This window comes from Anoplolepis gracilipes, chromosome 15, assembly GCF_047496725.1.
Source record: "Anoplolepis gracilipes chromosome 15, ASM4749672v1, whole genome shotgun sequence".
Lineage (NCBI taxonomy): Eukaryota > Metazoa > Arthropoda > Insecta > Hymenoptera > Formicidae > Anoplolepis > Anoplolepis gracilipes.
The window spans coordinates 7,593,407-7,616,699 of NC_132984.1; the positions used below are offsets into that span (position 1 = coordinate 7,593,407).

General features: G+C 32.8%; 2 protein-coding genes and 1 long non-coding RNA gene across 3 annotated transcripts; 1 reads left to right on the forward strand and 2 right to left on the reverse strand.

The window, feature by feature from the left end:
- Window positions 1-970: 970 nt before the first annotated feature.
- Ttll1b (Tubulin tyrosine ligase-like 1B) lies at window positions 971-8,232 on the reverse strand. The gene is made up of 9 exons (XM_072907169.1): window positions 7,692-8,232; window positions 6,514-6,645; window positions 6,372-6,437; window positions 5,680-5,858; window positions 4,851-5,037; window positions 4,559-4,760; window positions 3,996-4,226; window positions 3,720-3,829; window positions 971-2,385 (listed from the first exon to the last, which is right to left on the reverse strand). Exons 1-9 carry the CDS (start codon window positions 7,757-7,759, stop codon window positions 2,247-2,249), a joined length of 1,314 nt encoding a protein of 437 aa, XP_072763270.1. The 5' UTR covers window positions 7,760-8,232; the 3' UTR covers window positions 971-2,246.
- A 132-nt stretch (window positions 8,233-8,364) lies between these two features.
- On the reverse strand, window positions 8,365-9,441 carry Mrpl23 (mitochondrial ribosomal protein L23). Its single transcript, XM_072907170.1, has 3 exons — window positions 9,293-9,441; window positions 8,647-8,926; window positions 8,365-8,572 (listed from the first exon to the last, which is right to left on the reverse strand). Exons 1-3 carry the CDS (start codon window positions 9,304-9,306, stop codon window positions 8,423-8,425), a joined length of 444 nt encoding a protein of 147 aa, XP_072763271.1. The 5' UTR covers window positions 9,307-9,441; the 3' UTR covers window positions 8,365-8,422.
- A 7,935-nt stretch (window positions 9,442-17,376) lies between these two features.
- On the forward strand, window positions 17,377-21,713 carry LOC140674050 (uncharacterized). The gene is made up of 6 exons (XR_012048156.1): window positions 17,377-17,539; window positions 17,740-18,034; window positions 18,363-18,634; window positions 18,733-18,917; window positions 19,024-19,291; window positions 19,603-21,713. It is a non-coding gene; the product is annotated as an uncharacterized lncRNA (long non-coding RNA).
- The last annotated feature ends 1,580 nt before the right edge of the window (window positions 21,714-23,293 follow it).

Sequence of the window (23,293 nt, forward strand, 5' to 3'; positions counted from 1 at the left end):
GAGGGAGAGGGCGAGGGAGAGGGCGAGAGGGCGAGAGGGAGAGGGAGAGGGAGAGGGCGAGAGGGAGAGGGAGAGGGAGAGGGAGAGAGGGCGAGGGAGAGGGCGAGGGAGAGAGGGCGAGGGAGAGAGGGCGAGGGAGAGGGAGAGGGCGAGGGAGAGGGAGAGGGCGAGGGAGAGGGAGAGGGCGAGGGAGAGGGAGAGGGAGAGGGAGAGGGCGAGGGAGAGGGAGAGAAACGTTCTATCTCGCATAGTACTTTGTAAATATATACTTTTAGCGTAATTTTTCTCTTTACACAAAATATTATGTAACATCACATTTGTAAAAAAATAATGTATACGATTACAAGGCAGGTATGATCTGACGCAGCATATCAGAGAAGTAGTGATACTCTCAAGGAGGATATCGTATTTTTTTTTTTTTTTTTTTTTTTTTTTTTTTTAATCAGATACTTTGCATTTATCTGTAATTCAGTTTTTTCATTGTGATATCAAAATATATATCGTTATATATATATATATATATATATATATACATATATAATGTTTATATATTATTTATATACGTTTATATTATTAATATTTTCATTACATTATTATTTTGAATTATTATTATTATATTATTATCGTATTAATCTTTTAATATTTGCATTTTAATCGACAGCAGTTAACCAAAGGCTGCGTCTCGTATATATATTTTATTGCTAAATTTATATATACATATATACAGAGTGATTCCTAAACAGGTACGAAAAATTTAAAGTGATATTCTTTGGCTCATTTTATGGAGAAAACGTCCCATGAACATGTGTTCTAAAGTGCTTTGCTTTTAAAATGGATGGTGAAATACTTACATCAAATTTGAGAAAAAGAAAAATGAAAATTTTAAAAATCTAAGAAAATGCTTACAGATACTTTATTCAAGTTTGTGTGATATTAAGAACCATTTTCTAGTAAAATAAAGTACGATGAAAAAATAAAATTTGAATAAAATATCTAAGCGTTTTTTCGAAAAATTTTTTTACGTCCTGTATTTGAAAACAAGCACTTTCAAGAATACGTTCAGAAGACATTTTCTTTCTAAAATAAACAAAGAATATCCTTTCAATTTTTTATACTTAAAAATCACCCGTATATATTATATACTTTTTATTTTTTTATATTCTAAAAAGTCTACAGTTTTATATATCATATTTCTAAGTCTTTCGACAAGTATTACAGTAGCTGATGAGAAAACGGTACTTGCCTTTTACAGTATTCTACTATATTGTTAATTTTTCCCGTTAACTTCATTCGTTTGTTTATCGTTTTTATCTTGCGAAATACATTTACTGTCGAACTCGGCGAAATATTACATATACATAATGTATAAGGTTGCGGGCTTTTTGTAAAATTAAAAGTTTCGCAAAGAGACTTAACTTTCTCTTTTGTAAAGTCGAGTCTCTTTGCAGAGCTCATAGAAATTTTCTAGAGAGTTTTAAGTTTCTTGTAAAAAAAAAAAGTGGATTTACAGAAAGTCTGCGACGGTCGCATACGCACATAAGCTAGACTGTAAACATCACGTAAAGAGAGATTATTATGTTAATCAAAAAATTAGCAATAACCGGTGCGTTTTATATGTACAATATTTATATGTAAAAAACGGCGTGTCATCAAACGCACACATATATCCGTCTCTGGCGCTTCAAAGGAAGCGATATACGCTAAGTGAACGAACAATCAATGCAAAAAAAAATTGAAATCTATAAAATTCTCCAAGCTTCAATTTACAAAGCGGACCCGTTTGTTTATTCAGCGTATACGCACTTCAAGTGTAATCGTCGTTTTTTGAGAGAAACTGTGCCATAAACCATACGATAGTCTTGTACGATATACGTAATTGTATTTATACAAATCTGCAAGGATCTTTATACCTCGCACTGCGATTTCGAAATGGCCTTGAGAAGAAGAAGAAGTGTTCCGAATATTCTTAGTCTCTTGTTTGACACGCACGCGAAAGACTGAAATTATAATGTCCATATTATTTTTACATCTTCACGCAGCTGACAGACGTGCGTCGTCTGTGTAACATATTTGTACAGGTAAAATAAAATTGTTTGTTATTAAACAATTTATTGTGTAAACATTTTCAAAATTCTTTTTCTTCCTTCGATTTTATTTAATATCAAATTAATAAAACGGATATCAGCTGAATGGTCAAATACATCAATTATTTGTCGGAAGCGAATGATAATGCACGAGGGTGATATTTATTTCCATTTGTTGAGAGAGGAACCGCGATACTTGTTTGATGAACCCTCTCTCTCGTCTTGAGCCGCCAATTCTTCGTCCAGCAACAGCTCGAAGTTACCCAGAGCTTCCAGGGAAGGCGACTTGTTCCATTTCACGCTAATTATCGTCCCAATCACACTAAATTATTTCAAATCTCGCAGACAGCACATGATATTTATGATAAATATTTGTAAATATTTTTACTACATTTTTTTGAAATATATAAATATTATATTTTATATACATTAAGAAAAAATCGTACAAAATGATATATTATTAAAATATAAATAAAGATAAAATATAAATTAAATATTTGTAGTAATATTTTTTCTAAGTATTTCTCAAATATTTGCTAGGATATTCATGATAAATCTTTATGTTTAATCTAAGATTACAAAAATATTTATGAAATATCTTGATAAATATTTATAAAATATTCAAATAATTATTATAAATTATATAAACTATTACAAATATTTCGTATATATATATATATATATATATATATATATATATATATATATATATACACAAGATGTTCCATTTTAATTCCTCCAGTCGAATATCTTGAAAACCAAGTCTGGCAGAGAAAAATGTTTCAGGCAAAAGTTGTATGGTTTCGAGGGGGCCATAAGATGGTACCATTGGTCTGACCTTGAAGAGTCATTTAAAAGTCACGTGAAGGTCACCTCAATTTTTTTAAATGGCACCCTCTATTTTTTGTTACATATTCTTGTAGCTGACTTCTAGAGCTTTCCAAAACACTATGATAAAATGTTTTTTCATTAAACACTTTTCGAGCTATAAAGCTTCAAAGTTATAATATTTTGACATAAAATACAAGATAAAATATTTCGTAAAATATTTATTTTTCGATTATCTTACCCTAATACTTTTATGCACAGAATAATGAGACGAATCAATTGGTATAAAGAAAACACATAGTTACCTTTAAGAAAAAATCTGAATTTGCAACTAGTAGTTACACATTTTTACTTTAACATAATTATGTTGTGTTTTAATTACGCCAATTGATTTGTCTCGTTATTCTGTGCATAAAAAGTATTAGGGTAAGATAATCGAAAAATGAATATTTTACGAGATATCTTGTATTTTATGTCAAAATATTGCAACTTTGAACCCTTATAACTCGAAAAGTGTTTAATGAAAAAACATTTTATCATAGTGTTTTGGAAAGCCCTCAAGATAAGCTACAAGAATATGCAAAAATATATAAGGTGTTCCATTTAAGAAATTCAAAATGACCTTCACGTGATCTTCATGTGACTCTTCAAGGTCAAACTAATGGCACCATCTTATATCCCCCTAGAAACCATACAACTTTTGTCTGAAACATTTTTTCGAATTTTTCATATTTTTCGAGATATTTCACTGGAGGAATTATAATGAGACACCCTATAAATATTGTGCGGATATGAATATAAACTTACTCGGGCATACCGTCTGGAGGCAAAACCACCGACAGAATATTGTCAATCAATTTGTACTTTAAGATCCTGTCATTCACCGTTGTGGACGTTAGGGACGGCGAAGCGTTCACCTGGGAGCAAAAATATAGATATCTTTAGATTCGTTTAAAATTTTTCAAGAGTTTATCGTGACGAAGTCATTTTTTTCTAAAAAATGTAAAATAATTAATCCAAAAAAATAATAAAAATGCAAAAACGAAGCGATAGACTTAGGAGCTGGAGATCAATATCGCGTACCTCGATCAGCCATGGCTTTAATTTGTTGTCGATGATGATGTCGTATCCGTAACACTCGAAGCAATGCCGATCGTTTGCCATTACTGGCGCCACAGCTTTCAACGAGTGTACAATACACCATGAGATGTTGGCGAACAACTTTTCCGTGACAGCTTTACCACGTGTGCTTTCCAGATACAAGCGCAGATTCTGCACGCTCAATTTACCGCCATGCTTGCTGTTATACTCGTCCTAAAATACATACACATAAAAAAATCCTTCCGAGCAAATTATAAAGGTATAATTAAGAGAGATGGAAATTTAAAAATCAAATATTTGGAAAAATTTTCCGAGCTCGGCAAATTTTTTCCATCGAAAAACCTTGAATGCGGTTTTTTCTAAAAATAGATTTCGATAACTGTTTTCTGAATTTATTATAATTGCAGGACAACTCAGGCAGCATAAAATATTTATAAAATATATATCAAATATTTATAATGATTATTAGAAATTATTAAAAATACTTAAGTTAAATATTATAGTTGTGCAATTTGATAAGTATAAAATGGCATTATAATACGTACACCATGCTTTTGTACAGACACATTCGTCAAGTGCACGTACATATTGTCAAGTTCTTGAACGCTGGTGTCGTACTTGACGGTGCAGAAGCGACAGAATCCCAATTTGAAGAGATACGCTTTGAGGGGCCGAAACGACGTGATGAGAACATACAGTCGGAGATCAAACTTCTTGCTGCCGATCAACAGCGGATTATCGATGTATCTATCGTGGAAGAGATTGTTGATTATCTTTACTGCCTGGGAATTTGTTGTCGAGAGACTACAGTTGAAACCCGAGCCTGAAATTGATTACCTAGATATGACATACGACTCCTTCGTCAGATTGGGATTGAACGGAGTCTTTGCTTCGCGCGACCATTTCTTCAGTTTGCTCAGCTTGTTGATGAGGAATATTCCAGCGCCCTGTGATTTACCGCACGGTTTCATGATCCAAGTGCTCTGCGGAGATTTACGATATTCCTCCACAAACATATTATAATCTGTACAAAAACACAAATATTTTTTTATATGTATAATGTGAGAAAACAAGTCAAATAATTTGTTAAATTATTAGAAATTAGACAAGGATTTATAACAAAATAATAAATTTTATATTTTGAGAAAAACTTAATAAAATTTTAAATTTTTTGAAAATTTGAAAATCTTTTAAAAATAAAAATTTTTTTACACGAGGAAAATTTTCTGAATACTAGAATTTTAAATTAGGTTTTATTGTGTTTTTTTTTTACACAATCTAGTTTCTAAATATATAATTTTAGACAATATTTTTTATATATAACACGAGAAAATAAATTAAATAATTTGTAAAATTATTAGAAATTAGATACGAAAATTTATAACAAAATAATAAATTTTCTCTTTTTAGACAAATTGCTTAATAAAATCAGAAAATTAAAAATTTTTAATATTAAAATTATATAAAATTAAGATATAAAAATTTAAATATAAAAATTCTTTTTCACAGGGAAAATTTGTTGAATCTTGGAAGTCCAAATATTAAATTTTATCACGAGACTTTTTTTCGACATAATCTAGTTTCTTAGAAATAAATATATATCATTTTTAATTATGTAATATATTTTCAAAAATCCAATTTCTTTCCCTGAAAAATGTCGGTTCACCTGCAGGTAAGACAAAGGTCACCGGTATAAAGTCTAGGTACAGGTATTTGCCTGGACCATCCGCGCGTTCCGCCAAAAAATTTCCCTCTCGCTCCAAATCCTTTCGATACCGCTTAATATTCTTTACCAGCAGATCCTTACGCGTGAGCTCGTAATGATTCGGGAAGTGATTGATCATTCTGACAAAATCAAATAGTTTACTTTTTCAAAATGTTTTAGATTCACGCTTTTTGTAAATTATATATCGTAAAGTTTTTTTATACTTTCATAACACATATAAGTCTCTCTATATTTTTTAATACATATATATTTTTTAGACATTTAATAAAGTAATAAATTTTCTATTTTTAAAAAACTGCTTAATGAAATCAGAAAATTAAAAATTTTTTAAATATAAAAATTCTTTTTACAAGAAAAATTTGGTAAATCCTACAATTTATATACATATACTTTTATATATAATATATATTTTATATATACTATATATATATATATATATTTAATAAACATATATTTTTAAAAACTAAATGTTAATAGACTGGATATCTTTTTTTATCATGCAATCTTCACTTCTTAAAAATACAGATCAAGTGAATTCTCTTTGATTGAGATTTTCAATTCTATTATTAATATAAAATAGAGAATTATACGTAATTGATAAAAAAATTTCTGACTGAAAAGAATTTATCTACTGATTGTCGTCCATTCTGTATCCGGTTTCGACGCTGAAAATATTTCTGCAGGATTGTGTGACAGCCCTATAATGAATCCGCATGAATGTATGTAATAATAAATAGAATAATAAAATCGTGTTATTACAAATATTATAATCACCAATAAAAATTCCAATCGTCCTCTGGACCCACTTGTGTCCAGCCGCGTTTCTCAAAGTTATGCACGATCACGGACTTGTCCACGTCCGTGCAGAACGTGATCCTTGTCCGATCCATTCCGATCAACGGCACTCTATCGTCATGCAAGCATTAATATTCAAAGAAAAATTAATATTTGATATTTTTCTGATCTTCAAAAAATGAAAAATTTTTTAGCAAAATTAAGACATCTAATTTTATGACTAGTTTGTTATGTTTCAATTTTTTCTAATAAAATTAAGTTCAGCCCAAACAATATGCGATATTTATGATAAATAAAAATATTCACAAATATTTTTACTATTTATTGTTTTGAAATATTATATAAATATTATATACTATTATTAAATATTTTATAATATTATTATACATTTATACATTAAGAGAAAAAAAATCATAAAAACTGTATTTGATATATTAAAATAAATATAAATTAAATATTTGTAGTAAAATTTTTGTAAATATTTCTCAAATACATATTTATTGGAATATTTATAATAAATTTTTGTAATCTATCTTATTTTAGATTGTAAAAATATTTTGGTAAATATATTTCACAAAATATTGAAATAATTATTATAAATATTTCATATATATTTTATAAATATTTTGTACTGTCTGCAAGTGTTCCAAAAATATTGCACGAAATAAAACTAGCCTGAGTTTTTTTAAAATCATATGTAAAAGTTCAATTTCTAATATTTAAAAAAAAAATTCTTAAAAATCATCAGCTTTTTTATACTGCTAGAGTAGACTAGATCCTTATAAACTCTAAAGCACAGTATTATACATGTTATATTACACATAAATTAAAAATAAAATGAGTTTATGTGTACTTTTTAAACTCACGTTTGCAAACAATGGAGATTGTAAGATAAAATAATGGAAAGATTATAAGTAATAGAGTTGGAAAAAAATAAATAAAATATAAAAAGTGAATAAAAATTATGGTTGGAAGAAACAATAAAATAAACTCTCATTATATAATTTTCATTATTTGTTCGAATAAGATAAATGAGAACGAGCTTAGAAATAAGTGGCGATCCCTGAAACAGCACCTATTATCACATCTCGATTTTTTAATTATTTCGAACAGCTTAATTAAACGGATAAATTATTACCTATTATACTGTCATTTACCTGCCATAAACAGCGCAGACATTCGAGCTCGCAGCCCGTTTGCTTTCTACGGTTGTGTTCAACGCCATTCTCGAAAATTACGAGCGGCATTGTTTAATCGATACTATCGCTTATCGATTCCGATAAATCTTAATTCAGAGGTCGTTTCAAATTTTTTAAATATACATAGGTACTTTGTCGTTGATAATATTAATTGCATTGCAATACTATTAAATTGATAACTATTTATATTATTAATAATAAAATGATTAAATATACTTCTACTACTAATAATAAAATTATAATGAAACTATTTGTCCAATCGAATCCGCGAAATTTGAATTAGATTCGACTAAAACCTATGTCAAATTATGTGCCTTTAAGATTGAAATTTGACTAACTAGAACGAAGAAATTTTAGCTTGTTTTGTTTTGATTAGTTAAATTCCAATCTGTAATCTTCAATTTTATATATAATTTGATACAGATTGATTTTAATACATAATTTGATATAAGTTTTCTATTCTTTTCCTAGATATAGCAACAAATTATATTATCTACATGTCATCACTAATAGTACAATAGAATAGTTAAGAATTATTGACACTAACAAAGTTTTATGAGTGAAAAGTAATACAAAACTGTGTTGATTATCACTAATTTAACAAAATCTAATAATTAAAGAGTTTCAGGAATATTAATAAATACACTTTATTGAAAATCCTTAAATATTGCAATATATATTTATATACACTAAATTCTAAACCAACCAGGTAATCCAGGTGCTTTACTAATTTTCACAAATTCTTGCAAGTCTTGTTTAGATTCACTTATAGTTTTCTCGTCGAGTTCACTTTTTTTATCTTTGAATAGGTCAGGAAACACAAAGGATTGGTTTTTTGGCTGAAAGGAATGTACCAAATTTTGATTAGAATCAAAATTCTTCTTTTTGCGATTGTTTAGACTCATAAACTAACCAGTACAACGTAGGCTATTTTTCTGTCATCCTCTTTAATAACAGACCCCTGCAACCGATCCTTCTTTGTCCTCCCCATTGCTATTCTTGTTCTCACTTCAACAATATTGATATTGTAAATCTTTTCCAGGTAATTCTTTATATCATGCTTAGTCATTTCCATCGAACAATGGAACTGCACCACATTTGCAAGTTGCTTATTTCCAGGCTCAATCAGCTTCATCCAAAAATTTGGTAAAAATACTCTTAATTGTGGATTACCTTTTTGGTACAATGGATACCTGAACAGATTTGTGCCAATTTTAAAGCATATAATTTGACATTTATCACCACAAAACAAAAATAAAATTCTGTGTGAAATCTTTATACAATTATTTTAAATCTATTTTCAGAAAATAATTAATTAAAAATAATAAAATATTAACTTTCTTTTATAATATAAATTAATTAAATCAAAAAATTAATATTTTTTTGTATGTTTTTCAATAAATACAGATTTATAATATTATTTTATTATATAAATTTAGGTTAAATTATATTAGGTTAGGTTAAGTTTTCTATCAAATGAGCTCCTTACTTTCATAATTTGATCCGTCCAAAATTATTTTATCATCTAATTATCATGTTAAAATGTCACTGAGACTTACCATCGCGTTGACATTTTCTTATACTGTACGATAATATATAAAACGCGGATCCGAAGAACGACAGAGGATTAAAAATCCGACAAACTCTCAGCAAAGAGAAACCTGAGAGTGGTCATGCCGGCGTTTTACGTGAAACGCTTTCTACCTACATGTCGTGCAGCGCCATTGCATCCACTTTTAGGAATTGGAAACATTTAGCCACATCCATTTTTCGATACTATCGGTCGAACTTTTCATTTTTGGTTTATGTTACCGACAAGATACTATCAGAGAGAAATCTGAGGCCGATATTCATAATCCGATCTTATATTTAATATCGTCTTAAGATCTCGTTCAACCAATAAAATGATGCTATGCGGCTACTTCATTGGTTGAACGGAATCTTAAGATAATCTTAAATATAATCGCGGACTATGAATACCGGCCTGAAAGGCGCCATGAAGACCAGAAATAAGTTGGCGCTGGAAGTTCATATTTTTTAATAAATTATAGCTCAAACAATTGCTCCTTCATTGCTCCCTTAGAATTTGCAATTGCTCCATTTTTAAATAAAATATTTTATAAAATATTTACAAAAAACGTAAAGCTAGTGTAAGGCACCAAATGGCGATGTCATACGCGTCATATTACGTAGAGCGGCGCGCGCAACCAAAACCAAGAGCGCATGCCTCATTTTGAAATATACCGGGTAGGCGTTAAGAAGGGGAAAAGCGAGGATATAAAAAGATAAGATCGATCGAGATCGACGATTCTCTTTCGAGAAGGGCGAATACGGACAGATTAGCCTGAGAGTTTCTTTCGAATACAGTTTCGTTAAATAAAGATATTTCTTTCATTTTATTTTAATTTCGAGTACAGCGTTCTTCCAACATCCTGATTTTTTTCAACTCGTGATTCATAAGAATCCTCGTAGCAGCGATATTTCGAGTATCGGTTTTTCACTTTTACTAAAAACATATTTCTAATAGTTTTCCGTACTTAAAAACAGCATAAAACGATTGCTCCTTGATTGCTCCTTATTGCTCCACCATAACATTCATGATTTAAAGCATTACGAATAAATAATTAACAAATTATTATTATTATTTTTTTATTGAGAATAACAAATTACAGTTGGATCTCTTATCCTACGACCCTCTTATGCTACGAAACCTCTTATCCTATGACAAAAAATCCTTTCATGCTACGACCGTGAAAGAGGAATTATATCCCCACTCTCAAATTTTTGTCGTAGGATCAGAGGTTTAAGGGGAAGATTCTGGAACAAAAATGTTGTAGGATAAGAGGTCCGACTGTATTAATTAGACAAGTGACAACAGCGCCACCTATCGGCCACCGCTCAACAGCGGGAATCTTCAAACAAAATAACAACTTTATTATTTATAATTATACTTTATTATTTATAATTATACCTCAAAGAATTTAACAATGATTTTTCGATAGAATGATTGCTCCACGATTTCCTTATTAGAAAATTCAATTGCTCCGTTTGTAGCATTACTTTTCCCGATACAGTAACTAAAGAACCAAACACTTTCTTGGAAATATATAATTATCAACGTTTTTTTCGGCACAATTTGATTTTATAATTTTATAAAATATTCAAATATTAATGCACATCAATTCTTCTTACATAATTCAGAATTTCAATATATCTGTGATTACATATCACAGACTTCTATACATATAATACTAGACTGCTAACTCCTTATGTATAAGGCAGCTCTAATTTTATGTACAAACAAGTATGTATGACATCCCTTTCTGCGCATGCGCTGTGAAGGCGCATGTTGCACGAATATATATACATACTAAGTATGATAAACAAGCTTATGTAAAAGATATAAAATAACTGCACATTTGTATTCCATAATTTAATATTTATATTTCTTACTTTTTTTACTAACACTTGTGTTCTGACAAAAATTAGAGACCGAAAGCAGGTTATAAGTACATGTACTGATCATAATGGCGTCGGCACAGGTCAGCGCATGCGCAGAAAGGGTCACCTTAGCGCTAACAGTATCTCCCCGAACGCGCTCTTAGTACATAAAATTCTAGGACACTTTATATAAGCAAAATCTAGGGAGTTAGCAGTCTAGTATTATATAGAAGTCTGTGGACCAGCTACGGACTAAGGAAGAGGGGACGTCACGTCAGACGTGCAGGGGAAACACAGAAGGGGAAACTGTTTTCCGCCATTTTACTTTTCACATCTCATACATGTTTTCATGCACGGATAAGGGTGTTTTTATGTCTCTCTTATGAGAAATAGGTTAGGCTTTTCTTTTTAATTGTAAAGATGGTTAAATGTATAGTGCCAGGATGTTCCATCACAAATTCACGAAAAGTAAATTTCAGAAAAATTGGAACAAAACATTAAAATTAGTCTACATAGGTAAAAATTATGTTAATAATTTTATTTAATATGTAACATTTTATTCTAGTTATATATAAAAAATAATATAATAAAATTATATATAAATGTGTGATACATAAAATTATATATAAATATTTCTTATTGTCAACAGATTACCAAAAAATATAAATAAAAGAATATTATAGCTCCTCTCATTCTTCGCCTGCTTCTCATTCATCGTCACTTAACATCCTTCAATGGAATTGTCATTCTATTCCTAAAGTCGATCTCCTCCGCTTTATAATTAACAATTATGACATCATTTTTCTTTCACAATTTTGGCTCACGCCTTCTCGTTCTTTACATCTTCAAAATTTTTCCATTTTTAGGCAAGACAGTCCTACTCACATTTCAAGCGGACTCGTCTTGGCTAATAAAAACTCCATTCCTTACAAATTGATCAATTCCTGCTTTTTTATTCCTGGTCGTCTTGATAGCCAGGCCGTCTGTATTCCGATTAACAACGCATCCCTTTTTATAATCTCTATTTACAAATATCCAGGTGGTTCCTTTTGGACGATTGGAACGCTCTTTTCAAGGCTTGTGAACCTTACTCCGCCTCTATCGTCTTGGGCGACTTCAATGCTCATCACTCAGCTTGGGGATGTGTTCAGTCGGATAATGTGGGCAAGAACCTCCTTTCCTCAGCTTATTCTAGCTCCTTTAGTTTTCTCAACGATGCTACTTTTTGACTCGTCCTGGCCTCTCTAAATCTGCCATTAATCTCACCTTTGTCTTTTCTCCCTTCTCTTTTTCTTCGAGCTGGGAAGTCTCTCCTGACTCTATGCTTAGTGATCATTTTCCTATCTCTATTAAACTCAATTGCGATATCAAAAGACATTCTTTTTTTTCTCATAAAATCAAGCTTAACAAAAAAGACCGCGAGAATCTTCTTCTTTCTCTCTAAGATAATCTTTCTAATCTGGTCACCTCTATTGACCCTCCCTCTCTTTCTTTTGAACAGAAATATGATATTTTTATTCAGCACTTTTTGGACAGCATTCCGAAACAAAATCGCAACACTTCTTCTTCTCGCGATTTCTCTCAATCTTCAGCTCGTTTCAAGAATTTCTCTTCCCCGGCTCCTTGGTGGAATGAGGAATGTGACGAGGCAGTTGCTAACAAAAAGAAAGCTTTATTCTCCTTTAAAACTGTTCACTCTCAGACTAATTTTCTTGAGCTCAAAAGACAGGAGGCCCTCACAAAACGCGCGCTGAGAGCGGCAAAACGTCAGGGATGGAGATCTTTTTGTCTTTCTCTTAATCATAAAATCTCCATCTCTCGTGTCTGGCAAATAATTAACAGATATAAACGGAAGCATCTGGGATTTTCTCCCCCTCCTTCCAATTCAAACTTCGAAGCGCCGGCTAACGTCAAATCCTTGATTGACTCCTTATACTCTTCTTTCGCTCCTCTCAAAAAATTTCATTCCCTTGCTGATTTTCCTTCTTCTTCTTCTTCTCCTTCTTTCTCTTTTTCCTGCTCCATTTTTGACACTCCATTCTGCTGGGAAGAATTTAATTTCATCATTCCTCACCAAAAAAACGCTCCTTTCTAGACGCGGATAGAATCGATTACTCTATACTTTCTCTTCTCCCCGACTCATATCTCTCCATTTTTTTGGATATTTTTAATGGAATCCTTGATAAAAGTGATTTCCCATCTTCTTGGCATCATTCTCTAGTTCACCTGATTCCCAAAAACTCTCTTCGTAAATTCTGTCCAATCTCTCTTACTTCTTGCTGCCTTAAACTTATTCTTTCCAGACTTGAGTGGTGGGTTGAGAGAAACCATATACTGCCACCTTCTCAATTTAGGTTTAGAAAATCCAAATCCTGCCTTGATAATTTGGGAATTCTCACCACCGAAATTTTTTCTGGGTTCATGAAACGTCAATCCACGGCTTGTGTTTTTCTGGACATTATAGACGCTTTCGACAATGTCGTTCCTAACATCCTTGTTGAAGATTTGATTTCTCTTGGCCTTCCTCCCAAAATTTGCTTCTTTATTTATAATCTTACCTTCTGTAAAAATCTTCAATTCATTGTTAACGGAGAAATCTTTGATAATCTGTTCTCTTTCAAGGGGGTTTCTCAAGGTTCTATCCTTAGTCCTCTTCTTTTTAATATTTATGTTTTCAAATGTACTCGTTGCCTCTTACGAAAATGTGAAATTGTTCAATTCGCGGATGATATTGCTATTTTTTCCAGGTTTTCCAACCTTAATGCTTTTTTGCATGCTTTAGGACATTCGCTCTTGCGTCTAGCTGAGTATTTATCTCAACGTGGGCTCATTATTTCGCCTTCTAAGTCGACCTTGGTAATTTTTTCTAGGAAAAAATTAGATATTTCATCCCTGTTTGTTAAAATCAACGATGACGTCATAGTTTCTTCCCCCTCTTACAAATTTCTAGGGATTACTCTTGACCAAAAGCTGTATGGTCATGAGCACGTTCGCTATCTTGAAACCAAATGCCTCCGTCTTACAAATGTTATCAGGATCCTTAGAGGTATCTGGTGGGGCACAGACCCCCGGTTTCTTTTGATTATTTACAAGGCTCTGGTGAGGGGCAGTATGGAATACGGCTGCTCCTTTCTTTCCTTTAATAACTTTGGTTACATGAAAAAACTTAAAAAGATCCAACGCAGATGCCTTAAATTTTGCCTAGGTCTGAGGAACTCCACTCCATCTAATGTGGTTCTAGCGGAATCCTGTGTGGGCCCTTTCAAATTTCGCTTCGAATTTCTCACCTAAATTTATTTCTCTCCTCTAAATTTATTTTATGCTCCTTTAGTTTTTTAGATAATCCCCTAATAGATAAGCATTACACCCTTCAGAGTAATCTCTTTAAATGTAACTCTCATAATGTTCATAATAATTTTCTTCTTTTTAGTTCGTTCACCACTTATAGAAAATTTTTCTCTCAAATCGTTTGTTTTGACGGCTCTCCTACATTCAACTTCCCTCGAGAGTCCTTCATCCCTGATACGTGTTTTATTCCTGATAACCTAGTTGGTAAACTTCACCAGGCTGCTATCCCGCAAATTTTATTTCTCGACCATTATCGCCAACTTATAAGTAACAAGGATGTTTTTTACACTGACGCCTCCAAATCTAACTCCGCGATTTATGTTGGCTTCGGCTTTTACTCTCCTTCTCTAAATGTCCAAAAATCTTTTAAAATGAACTCTTCTGCTTCTATCTTCACTGGAGAAGCTTATGCTCTTCTACACTGTGTTGATTTCATTGTCTCGGAGAATATTCTTAATACTATCATTTTTACTGACTCTCGCAGCGTGGTAGAAGCCCTATCCTCTTCTAACTCCTTCAGAGACCAAAACTTCCTTATCCTTTCTCTCAAAGATAAAATGCGTTTAGCTTCCTCTAATGGCTTCTCCATTTCTATCGTTTAGATCCCAGTCCATATGGGCATCCTGGGCAACGAGACGGCGGATTATCTTGCTAAGCCCCCCGCTTTGGTACTTTTCTTTCCCTTCCTCTTTCTTACAGCGATTTCTTTTCCTTTTATCTTCAAAAATTCCAATCTTCCTCTGAAAAGTCTCTTAAATTACGTGCTCGGTCTACTGGCAAGCAATACTTCAATTTATATTCTGCTTCTGCTTCCAAACCTTGGTTTCATAAAATTAATTTTAGCCGGGAGGAGATCGTCACTGTTTGCAGAATTCGCAGCAATCACTATAATCTTAATAGCAGTCTATATAAATGCAACCTTGTTACTTTGCCCCTTTGTGGCTGCGGCTATATATGGACATTAATCATGTCGTCTGGCACTGCCCTTTGTTCTCTCAACACAGACCGTCTCTGATCTCTTCTTGTCAAAAAATCCTTAAACCCCTTCAACGATGTTTTCCTTATCCTTCAAAACTCATCTCTATCTGTTATTTTTTCAATTTTCTCCTTTTTTAAAAAGCACAATCTTCGAATTTGATCTTCTCTCTCTGCGGTTATGCGCATTATTACTTGATCTGAACTCTGCATAAAGGCTCAATTTTACACAGCGAGTAAAAGCTGGCGTTTTACCCCCACTCCACCGCCACGCAAAGCAGCGTTAAAAAGTTGTTCGCTATCGCCTCTGTTCTTTTCATGGAGCGAATAAAAGTTGGCGTTTTATCCCCATTTCATCACAACGCAAAGTAGCGTTTAAAAAGCGACAATTGCTGACAAGCGCAAAAATGGAGTTAGAATATAATCAATACGTCGAGTACGTAAAATATAGACATACAGTAGCGATTATAGCTGAAATTAGAAGATGGCGTATAGCTGCTGCAGTTGCTGCGATGTGTTTATGAAAAAAAAAAAAGAAATAAATATAAGAGGAAAAGGTTTTGGGTAGATTTGTAAGATTATGAATAAAAAATTATAAATATAGTATAAGAGTTCGGACATAGGTTGAATTAAAATTTTACATTGAAACTTCCACACAGTACTGTCAGCCTTGATAGTTTCTACGCTCTCAAGTTTTGTTATATTTTTTTATGGGGACGGGGCTTCGCTCCGTCCCCCTATGCATTCCTATCTAAGCATGTACTTTGCAATACGTATACGATTCCACATGGGTTTGCAATTTGCATAGCAACATAAAAAGTATTTATTAAAATTATAAAGGATTTATTTAAAATTTTGTGTAAGTTACTAATACGCATGCGCGCGTGACCGCAGCGCACGTCCATGTCACTATACGTCGCCCGTTGTCATTTTACCCACAGACATCTATAGACGTCTGTGATTTTACCGCACATGATTTTTTTCATTTTTCGGATAAACTATGGATGACCAAACGTTGTAAAGAATTTATTCGTGATGATCTAACGATTCTGCATTGAATAAGCTCTTGTTTAACTCGATTGGACAAAAAATAAAAATGTTCGGCTAACTTTAGTTCGAAATTTTAATTATTTAATTAAAAAAAAACGATAAATGACCAAACGTTTTAATTGGATGACCAATCATGAACAAACGATGACCAAACGATTAGTTAATTTTAATTATAAAAAAATCAAAGTGGTTCGGCTAACTTTACGGAGCTGAAGATCACAGACTTCTAATATAGAAGTCTGTGCATTTGATACGTTTCTGTTTACACCGATCAAATTCGAAACAAGTTAGGCTAGGTTTTTGGTCTGAATAAAGTTACTTGATCATCAATTTTCTCATGACATTCAGCGATTGAAAATAAACGGAAGCAATGGAAAACGTAGAAAAAATTGCATTATTATTTAAAACATTTATTGATATTTTACGTATGCAGCAAAAAACTAGAAAAAAACGTTTAAAAAATGTGATGAAACGTATAAATATGAATATATCTATATGTCGATGTTTCTTTCCATCTATAATATTTAATATTCTCCTTTCTGTCATCAATTCAAGAAAAGTTTTTGTTTCGCCGTCTGTCCAATTTGCCCCTTTCATTTTCTTAATATTTTATAGAAATAAAAAACGGTTAAAATGATACGATCTAGTATAAAATTATTGAACCAAGCGACCAAGCGTTTACAGCGTGCTAGAATCTTTTGATACGCGTACCAACTTGATCTGATACTCGTGAATAGAAGTATCAGACCAAAATAATCCACTAGCGTTTACACTGTGCGTACTAAACGATTTAGTACGGATATAGTACTTAGTACGCGTATCACGTGCTCGGTGTAAACTAGGCCACTGAACTTGGATGCAAAACTCGAATCAAAATCTCGGATGAAAAAATGCATCACGTCCCATTTTTCCGTACTAGTTACTAGACTTTACTGATTTAATTTTTTATTGCTAACGTGAACGTCTGCTGTGAATAATAAATGAAAATTTTGGTAAGCAATTATATTAAACTTCTCTGTCTATACGAATACGAAATAAATTATTAAATAGAATTTCTTTCTTGCACTTTCTTCTTCAACTATCTCCTCTTCTTTCTCCACAACTTCAGCTATTAAAGCAATTCCAATTAATTTTTTCAGAGACATTAGATAAAAAATTTTAATAATTTTTTTAAATTATGTTATAATCATAGACATAGTATGAATAGACAGAGCATTACTGTCCCCTTCTCGTGTGAGAACTGACCCCTGCGAATAATGGGAGCGAGACAGATATATGAAGCGTCCTGCACTTTCTTTCTCTTTTCACGCATGCATAATACAGTACTGATGCTAAGTGAGTGAGTTTGGTTATATTGAGAGGTTATACAGTAAAGAAAGTTACTTAATTTTATTAATAAATTAATTTTATTAATAAAAATATAATTAACAAAATGCGAAAATGTGCGATGTGTGACTGTGTGCAAGCTGTAATCGATTATTTCATAAGTAAGTATTATTAGTAAACTTTGATATTTACAATATGATTGTGTCAGGTTAATTTTTTAAAAGAATAAATAAAAAATTTTAAATCCATCATTTTTATATTTTATAATTTTTTTTAAATTTATAACAAATTTTATTTATTTGTAATACTTAAAGTAATACTTATAACATTTTTTGCATTAAATTTTATTGATATGCAAATATAAAAATAATTATCTGTAATTTATTATTATAATATTGTTATTGCATTATAAAGTATAATTATTATCAAGTGTAAGCATATTATTATACTATATTATACATTATATATTATTCTATTTTTTTATTATAGATTACCTTGCAAAGAAGAAATCAAAAAAGCATGGATTGATTTTACTAAAATAAAAAAGGGACCTTCTTGGCAAGAGAAAAAAAATGTCTTTATTTGTGAACAACATTTTGATACTTCATCATATAAAATTCCTGTACCATCACATCCAGAAAGAATTTATTTAAAGCCAGATGCTATACCATCAATAATGACAATCAATTCTAATGATATTGAGACAAACCAATATAATGAAGAACAATCTTCACCTAATTTCGAAGCAAGAAATTTAATTGGTAAGAAACAGCAAGTGAAATATTAACAAAATAACTGCAAAATGTACTTATAATTATATGGAGAATTCTTTTCAAATAGTAAAATTTATCTCTAATAGACACATCAATAAATGGGTTTATCGAAGAATCAACGCAACTAGCATTTAGTGATAGCCACTCGGAATTTATCGGCAAGAAAGGACAATTTCCTGCAATAAAGGAAACTTTAATTGAAAATATTGCAGATACTAATGAAAACAGAGCAACTTGATAACTCCTGCAATACTTCTTCAAAGAGAAAACGGTGTTAGTCATTCTGTTTAATATCAATACCATAAAATATTTATAATAAAAAAAATAATTATTATTATTTACATTATTTGCGTAATAAGCGAAATATTATTTTATAGAAAACAGGGACATAACATTCTTGAAAAACGACCTCGGCTAAAGAAACCACGCTACGTCGGAGATATAAAAAATAATTTTGAAGACATTGAACGAGTAAAGCAACATTGAAAACTGGCAATGGATTGCATTAAAAATCTAAGAAAGACGAACAAAGTATTGAGAAAAAAATGCCAAAGATACAAAAGAAAAATAATAAATTTCAATGGTTTATTAAATCATTTAGAGCAAGATAAAATTATATCAGATGATATAAGATGAATGTTGAACGTATGTTCCATATTAACGAAAAGTATATTGCATGTTAATTAACATGCATTATATTTTCCGTTGTAAAGATTTCGTAAAAATTTCGTAAAAGATGCCTTAGCATTATACTTTTACATAAAAAATTTCGAAATCTTTATAACAATTCTAAATTAAAAATTTTACAACAAATTCTATATTATGCAAATATATCAATTATACATATTTTTAAATAATCTTTATATACGAAAAAATAATATTTACACATATACAAATATCGAATAAAAAACTCATCATCATATATTGTTGATCACTGAATATTATTGATCGATTAGGAATATACTGTGACGTTGCCGTCACGACGAGCGTCCACCCCGCTAAAAAGAATCGCGAGGCGCGAACCGAGTGTATGCGCCGGTCGAGATATTGAGAGGTCTACCGCGATTCCCAAAAAGGCGAGCGATTGCGATTATTGAATTTAAGTATTAACCATTGTAACTATTGTATTTTGAGCGCCATAAATCACGGTGACAACGTAGGATTAAGAAGAGGACCACTTGAATGGAAACAATGGAAAAGGAATGTCGAAAACACCGAGTGCCGACGACAAGGATCGGCCATCCTCGAGGAGCCTCGCGGACGCCCGGAAAATCGGTCGCGGCAGGGCCGACCGACAACAAAGGGCGAAAAAGGCGCCCCATAACTGGGAGAAAAATTGTTGCAACACACGGGGGAAAGCGACGTCCTACTCCGAGAGGAAAAACACGGACATGGACGACCGGCCACCCCGTCAATAAAGAGTTTTGTGAAATATCAGCGAGAGCGATAGCGTAATAAGGTCCAATCGCCTGAGACACGGGAGCGCGGGTGTTTGATACGCCCGTGCACGGAGCCGAAATTTGAGCGCGCGGAGCGAAGACCCCGCTCCCCGTACTGATAAGACCGGTAGGACGGAAAGGGGTATATAGCGAGCGCAGATTCGTGAGAAGGAGATTCGAGAGAGATTAGTTGAGAGTTGAGTCGATAGCGAGATACGATCGAGAGCTTATCGCGAACGCTCGGTGCGACGAAAGAGTACGTGGCGACGATCTTTGGGACCAATCCAGGAGCAGATTCACCGGTGAGGCTGTTCAGCTTATTCGAGTGTTATTGTCGCGTGCCTTCAGCTACCACCGATACGATTCGTGAAGTCGGCCCTTCTGACTCGGGCGTGTTTTCGCGAGAAAGCTGTGATTTCGTTTAGTTTTTGGTGTTTCAGAGTTGGAGTGCGACCGCAGTCAAGAGGCGAGAGAGAATCGTAAGGCGTTAGCATACCCGGTGTTTTCGTTCGTCTCTTCGCGAGCCGACATATTGCGCTAAAAATATTGTTCGCAACAAGTAGCTTTCGTTCTTCGTAAGTTGTCGCCGAGCGGAATCGTCGAATTCCACTCAAGAGTGCTGTCAAGTGTCCACTGAAAATATCGATATCGAACGTGTGCGTGTCTAAGGGTGTAAGTGTGTGTGTGAGAGCCACTCCTCTTGGAGGATCTGCGTTGCTGGCGTGTGCGTGGGTACAGAGGGGGCCCGAGAGAGGACCATCTTCTTCCCCCGACAGCGTAGGGTGAGTACTTGAATTATCGTGGACGGACCGCGCGATTCGCGTGTGCGACAAAGGCCTCGATTCTCGATCACCAGTCTCGTTGTACGTTTTGTCAAGCGACTCGCCTGAGCAAGAGCGATTGGCTGTTGGAGGTGCGAGCTGTTTCGACGGCACCCCATGGCGTGCCGGCCTCGAAAACCTGACCAAGCTAACTCTTGAGCGTGCGATTGTGCACTCCTAAAATTGCGAGCTTGCAACCGAGGCGATCTTATTATTGTAGTTCGTTTTTCGCCATATCGGTCGTTTTTCTGTCTTTTGTATTGCTATCTTTTATTATTATATTCCGTATTGTCTTGCTTCCCGCGTTCATGATTGTCGATGCTTTACTGGCGTTGCCGTGACGGCGCGTATCGTCGTCGCGTGCCCCTCGCATATCACGTTAATTCACTCAAGAAGATTGTGACCGCCGATAGCGTATTTTGTATTGTTCCGTGCTAATTGTTATTTCTATGGTTCCTTTATTTTGACCGCGACTTTCTGAGTCGTATAATATAATAAAGCTGTTACATTGTTTTACACTAAATTTCGTGTTTTTTTCTAAGAAAGGGGTCTTCTTTACCGCCTTGAGTTCACCTATCTTCCTTCGGAAATCGTACCCCTCATAAGCGTCCCGCCCCTGTACTGTTAGGCGAGATAGTCGGCCGTGACGGACGGAAATATTTAGTGGAGATTAGCGACCTTTGCGACGTTTCATGAATTGACGCGTGAAAGACCGCGCCTGGCGCCCAGGGTTTATATCTCGCGCAGTTTCTCCTGCCCGCCACGTCGCGGCCGGAATCCCGTCATTCTCGTTCCCTACCCGGCGCGTTCCCCTCGTTCCCTTTTGTTTCCTTTTTTGATGGCGATTTATCGGCAAAACTTACTCTCCCGTTTGCCTTCCCGTTTCCATCCGCCGGGAAGAATCGTCGCAATATATATATATATATATATATATATTACTTATTATTTTGTTTATATTTTTTACTTTATTTTTTTCCTTTATTTATATTTCTTAAATATAAAAACTATCTTTTTTAAACATTTTATTTATTTTTATCTTAATAAGTTTTTTATCAAGAAAAGAATTGGAATACAAAGTCTTGAGCACTGTGATATACGTATATACATTATATGACGATTAATGTATAAATAATATTGCATTAAAATGGAAATAAAATTTAAAAAAGTGTAAGAAATAATTTCATTCTTTTATTTCTTATTCATTTTATTTTATTATTTTTTTGTTTTGTAATTTAATTTAAAATTGTGAAATTGCGTATTCACGAAGAGCGAAGAATGTTAGATATATATGTATATAAGTATCATATTACGCATGCGCAAAAAGAGAAAGAGAGTGCAGGACGCTTCATATATCTGTCTCGCTCTCATTATTCGCAGGGATCAGTATAGTGACGTCATGCTCCGTCTATTCATATTATGTCTATGGTTATAATAGCTTGAAGGTTAGAATGTAATATTTTCATTCACTTTGACTTTTATGTTGGTAAAATAACATAGATCGTAACTATTTTATTATGTATAAACGCCGCGTACACAAATAACCCAGGTAGCACATGTTCGTTTTATAAACGTTTTCTAAACGTATCCAATATTTTTTAACCGTCAAGCACCAATAAGAAGCGTTTCAACACAAACATTTTTAAAATCATGGTTTAAGAAACGTATTTTTTACGTTTCTATAAATAGAACAAAAATTAATTTTTTAATTCAAAATTATATATATATACACATTATTAAGACTGCACTTATTAAGACGATCTCCAGATAGCACAGAAAATTAAAAGGTGACGAAAAATGTCTTTTTTAAGTTATCTTTCTGACAAGGCTAAAAGATGTCTAAAAGAATATCTTTCTACCTATAAAAAAAAGTAATTTTTTAAAAGATGTCTTCTAAAAGTCATAATTAAATTTAATCGACGAAAAGATGTCTTTTTCATCATCTTTTCGACAAAACAAAAAAGATCTATTTTATAATATACGTGTTCCTTTGTTTGCCGCTACGTTGCGTGTTCAGACTTAAATAACTCGTATTCAAGTTTTCATAACATGTATATAAAGCTTAAAAGAACAGGTACTAAAAGTATAATTTAAATTATATCTTTTTTCATCAGTTTGACTTCTGACGTAATCTCGACAAGAGATTCAGAACATGATGAAAATAGATGGATTATATCCATATATGCATTATTTTATTGAATCTGTGAATAAATAAATTTTTCACAAATAAAGGAAAAAAACCGTATTTTGACAGTTTCTTAAACGTTTTTTTTGTTAGAAAATGATGTTTCCCTTAACGTTTTTTAAGTGGACATTTTAACCAATCAGAAACGTTTTCAAAAGCCGGTTCTAAAACGTTTCGCAGAAACATTTGTGAAAAGTTTTTGAAA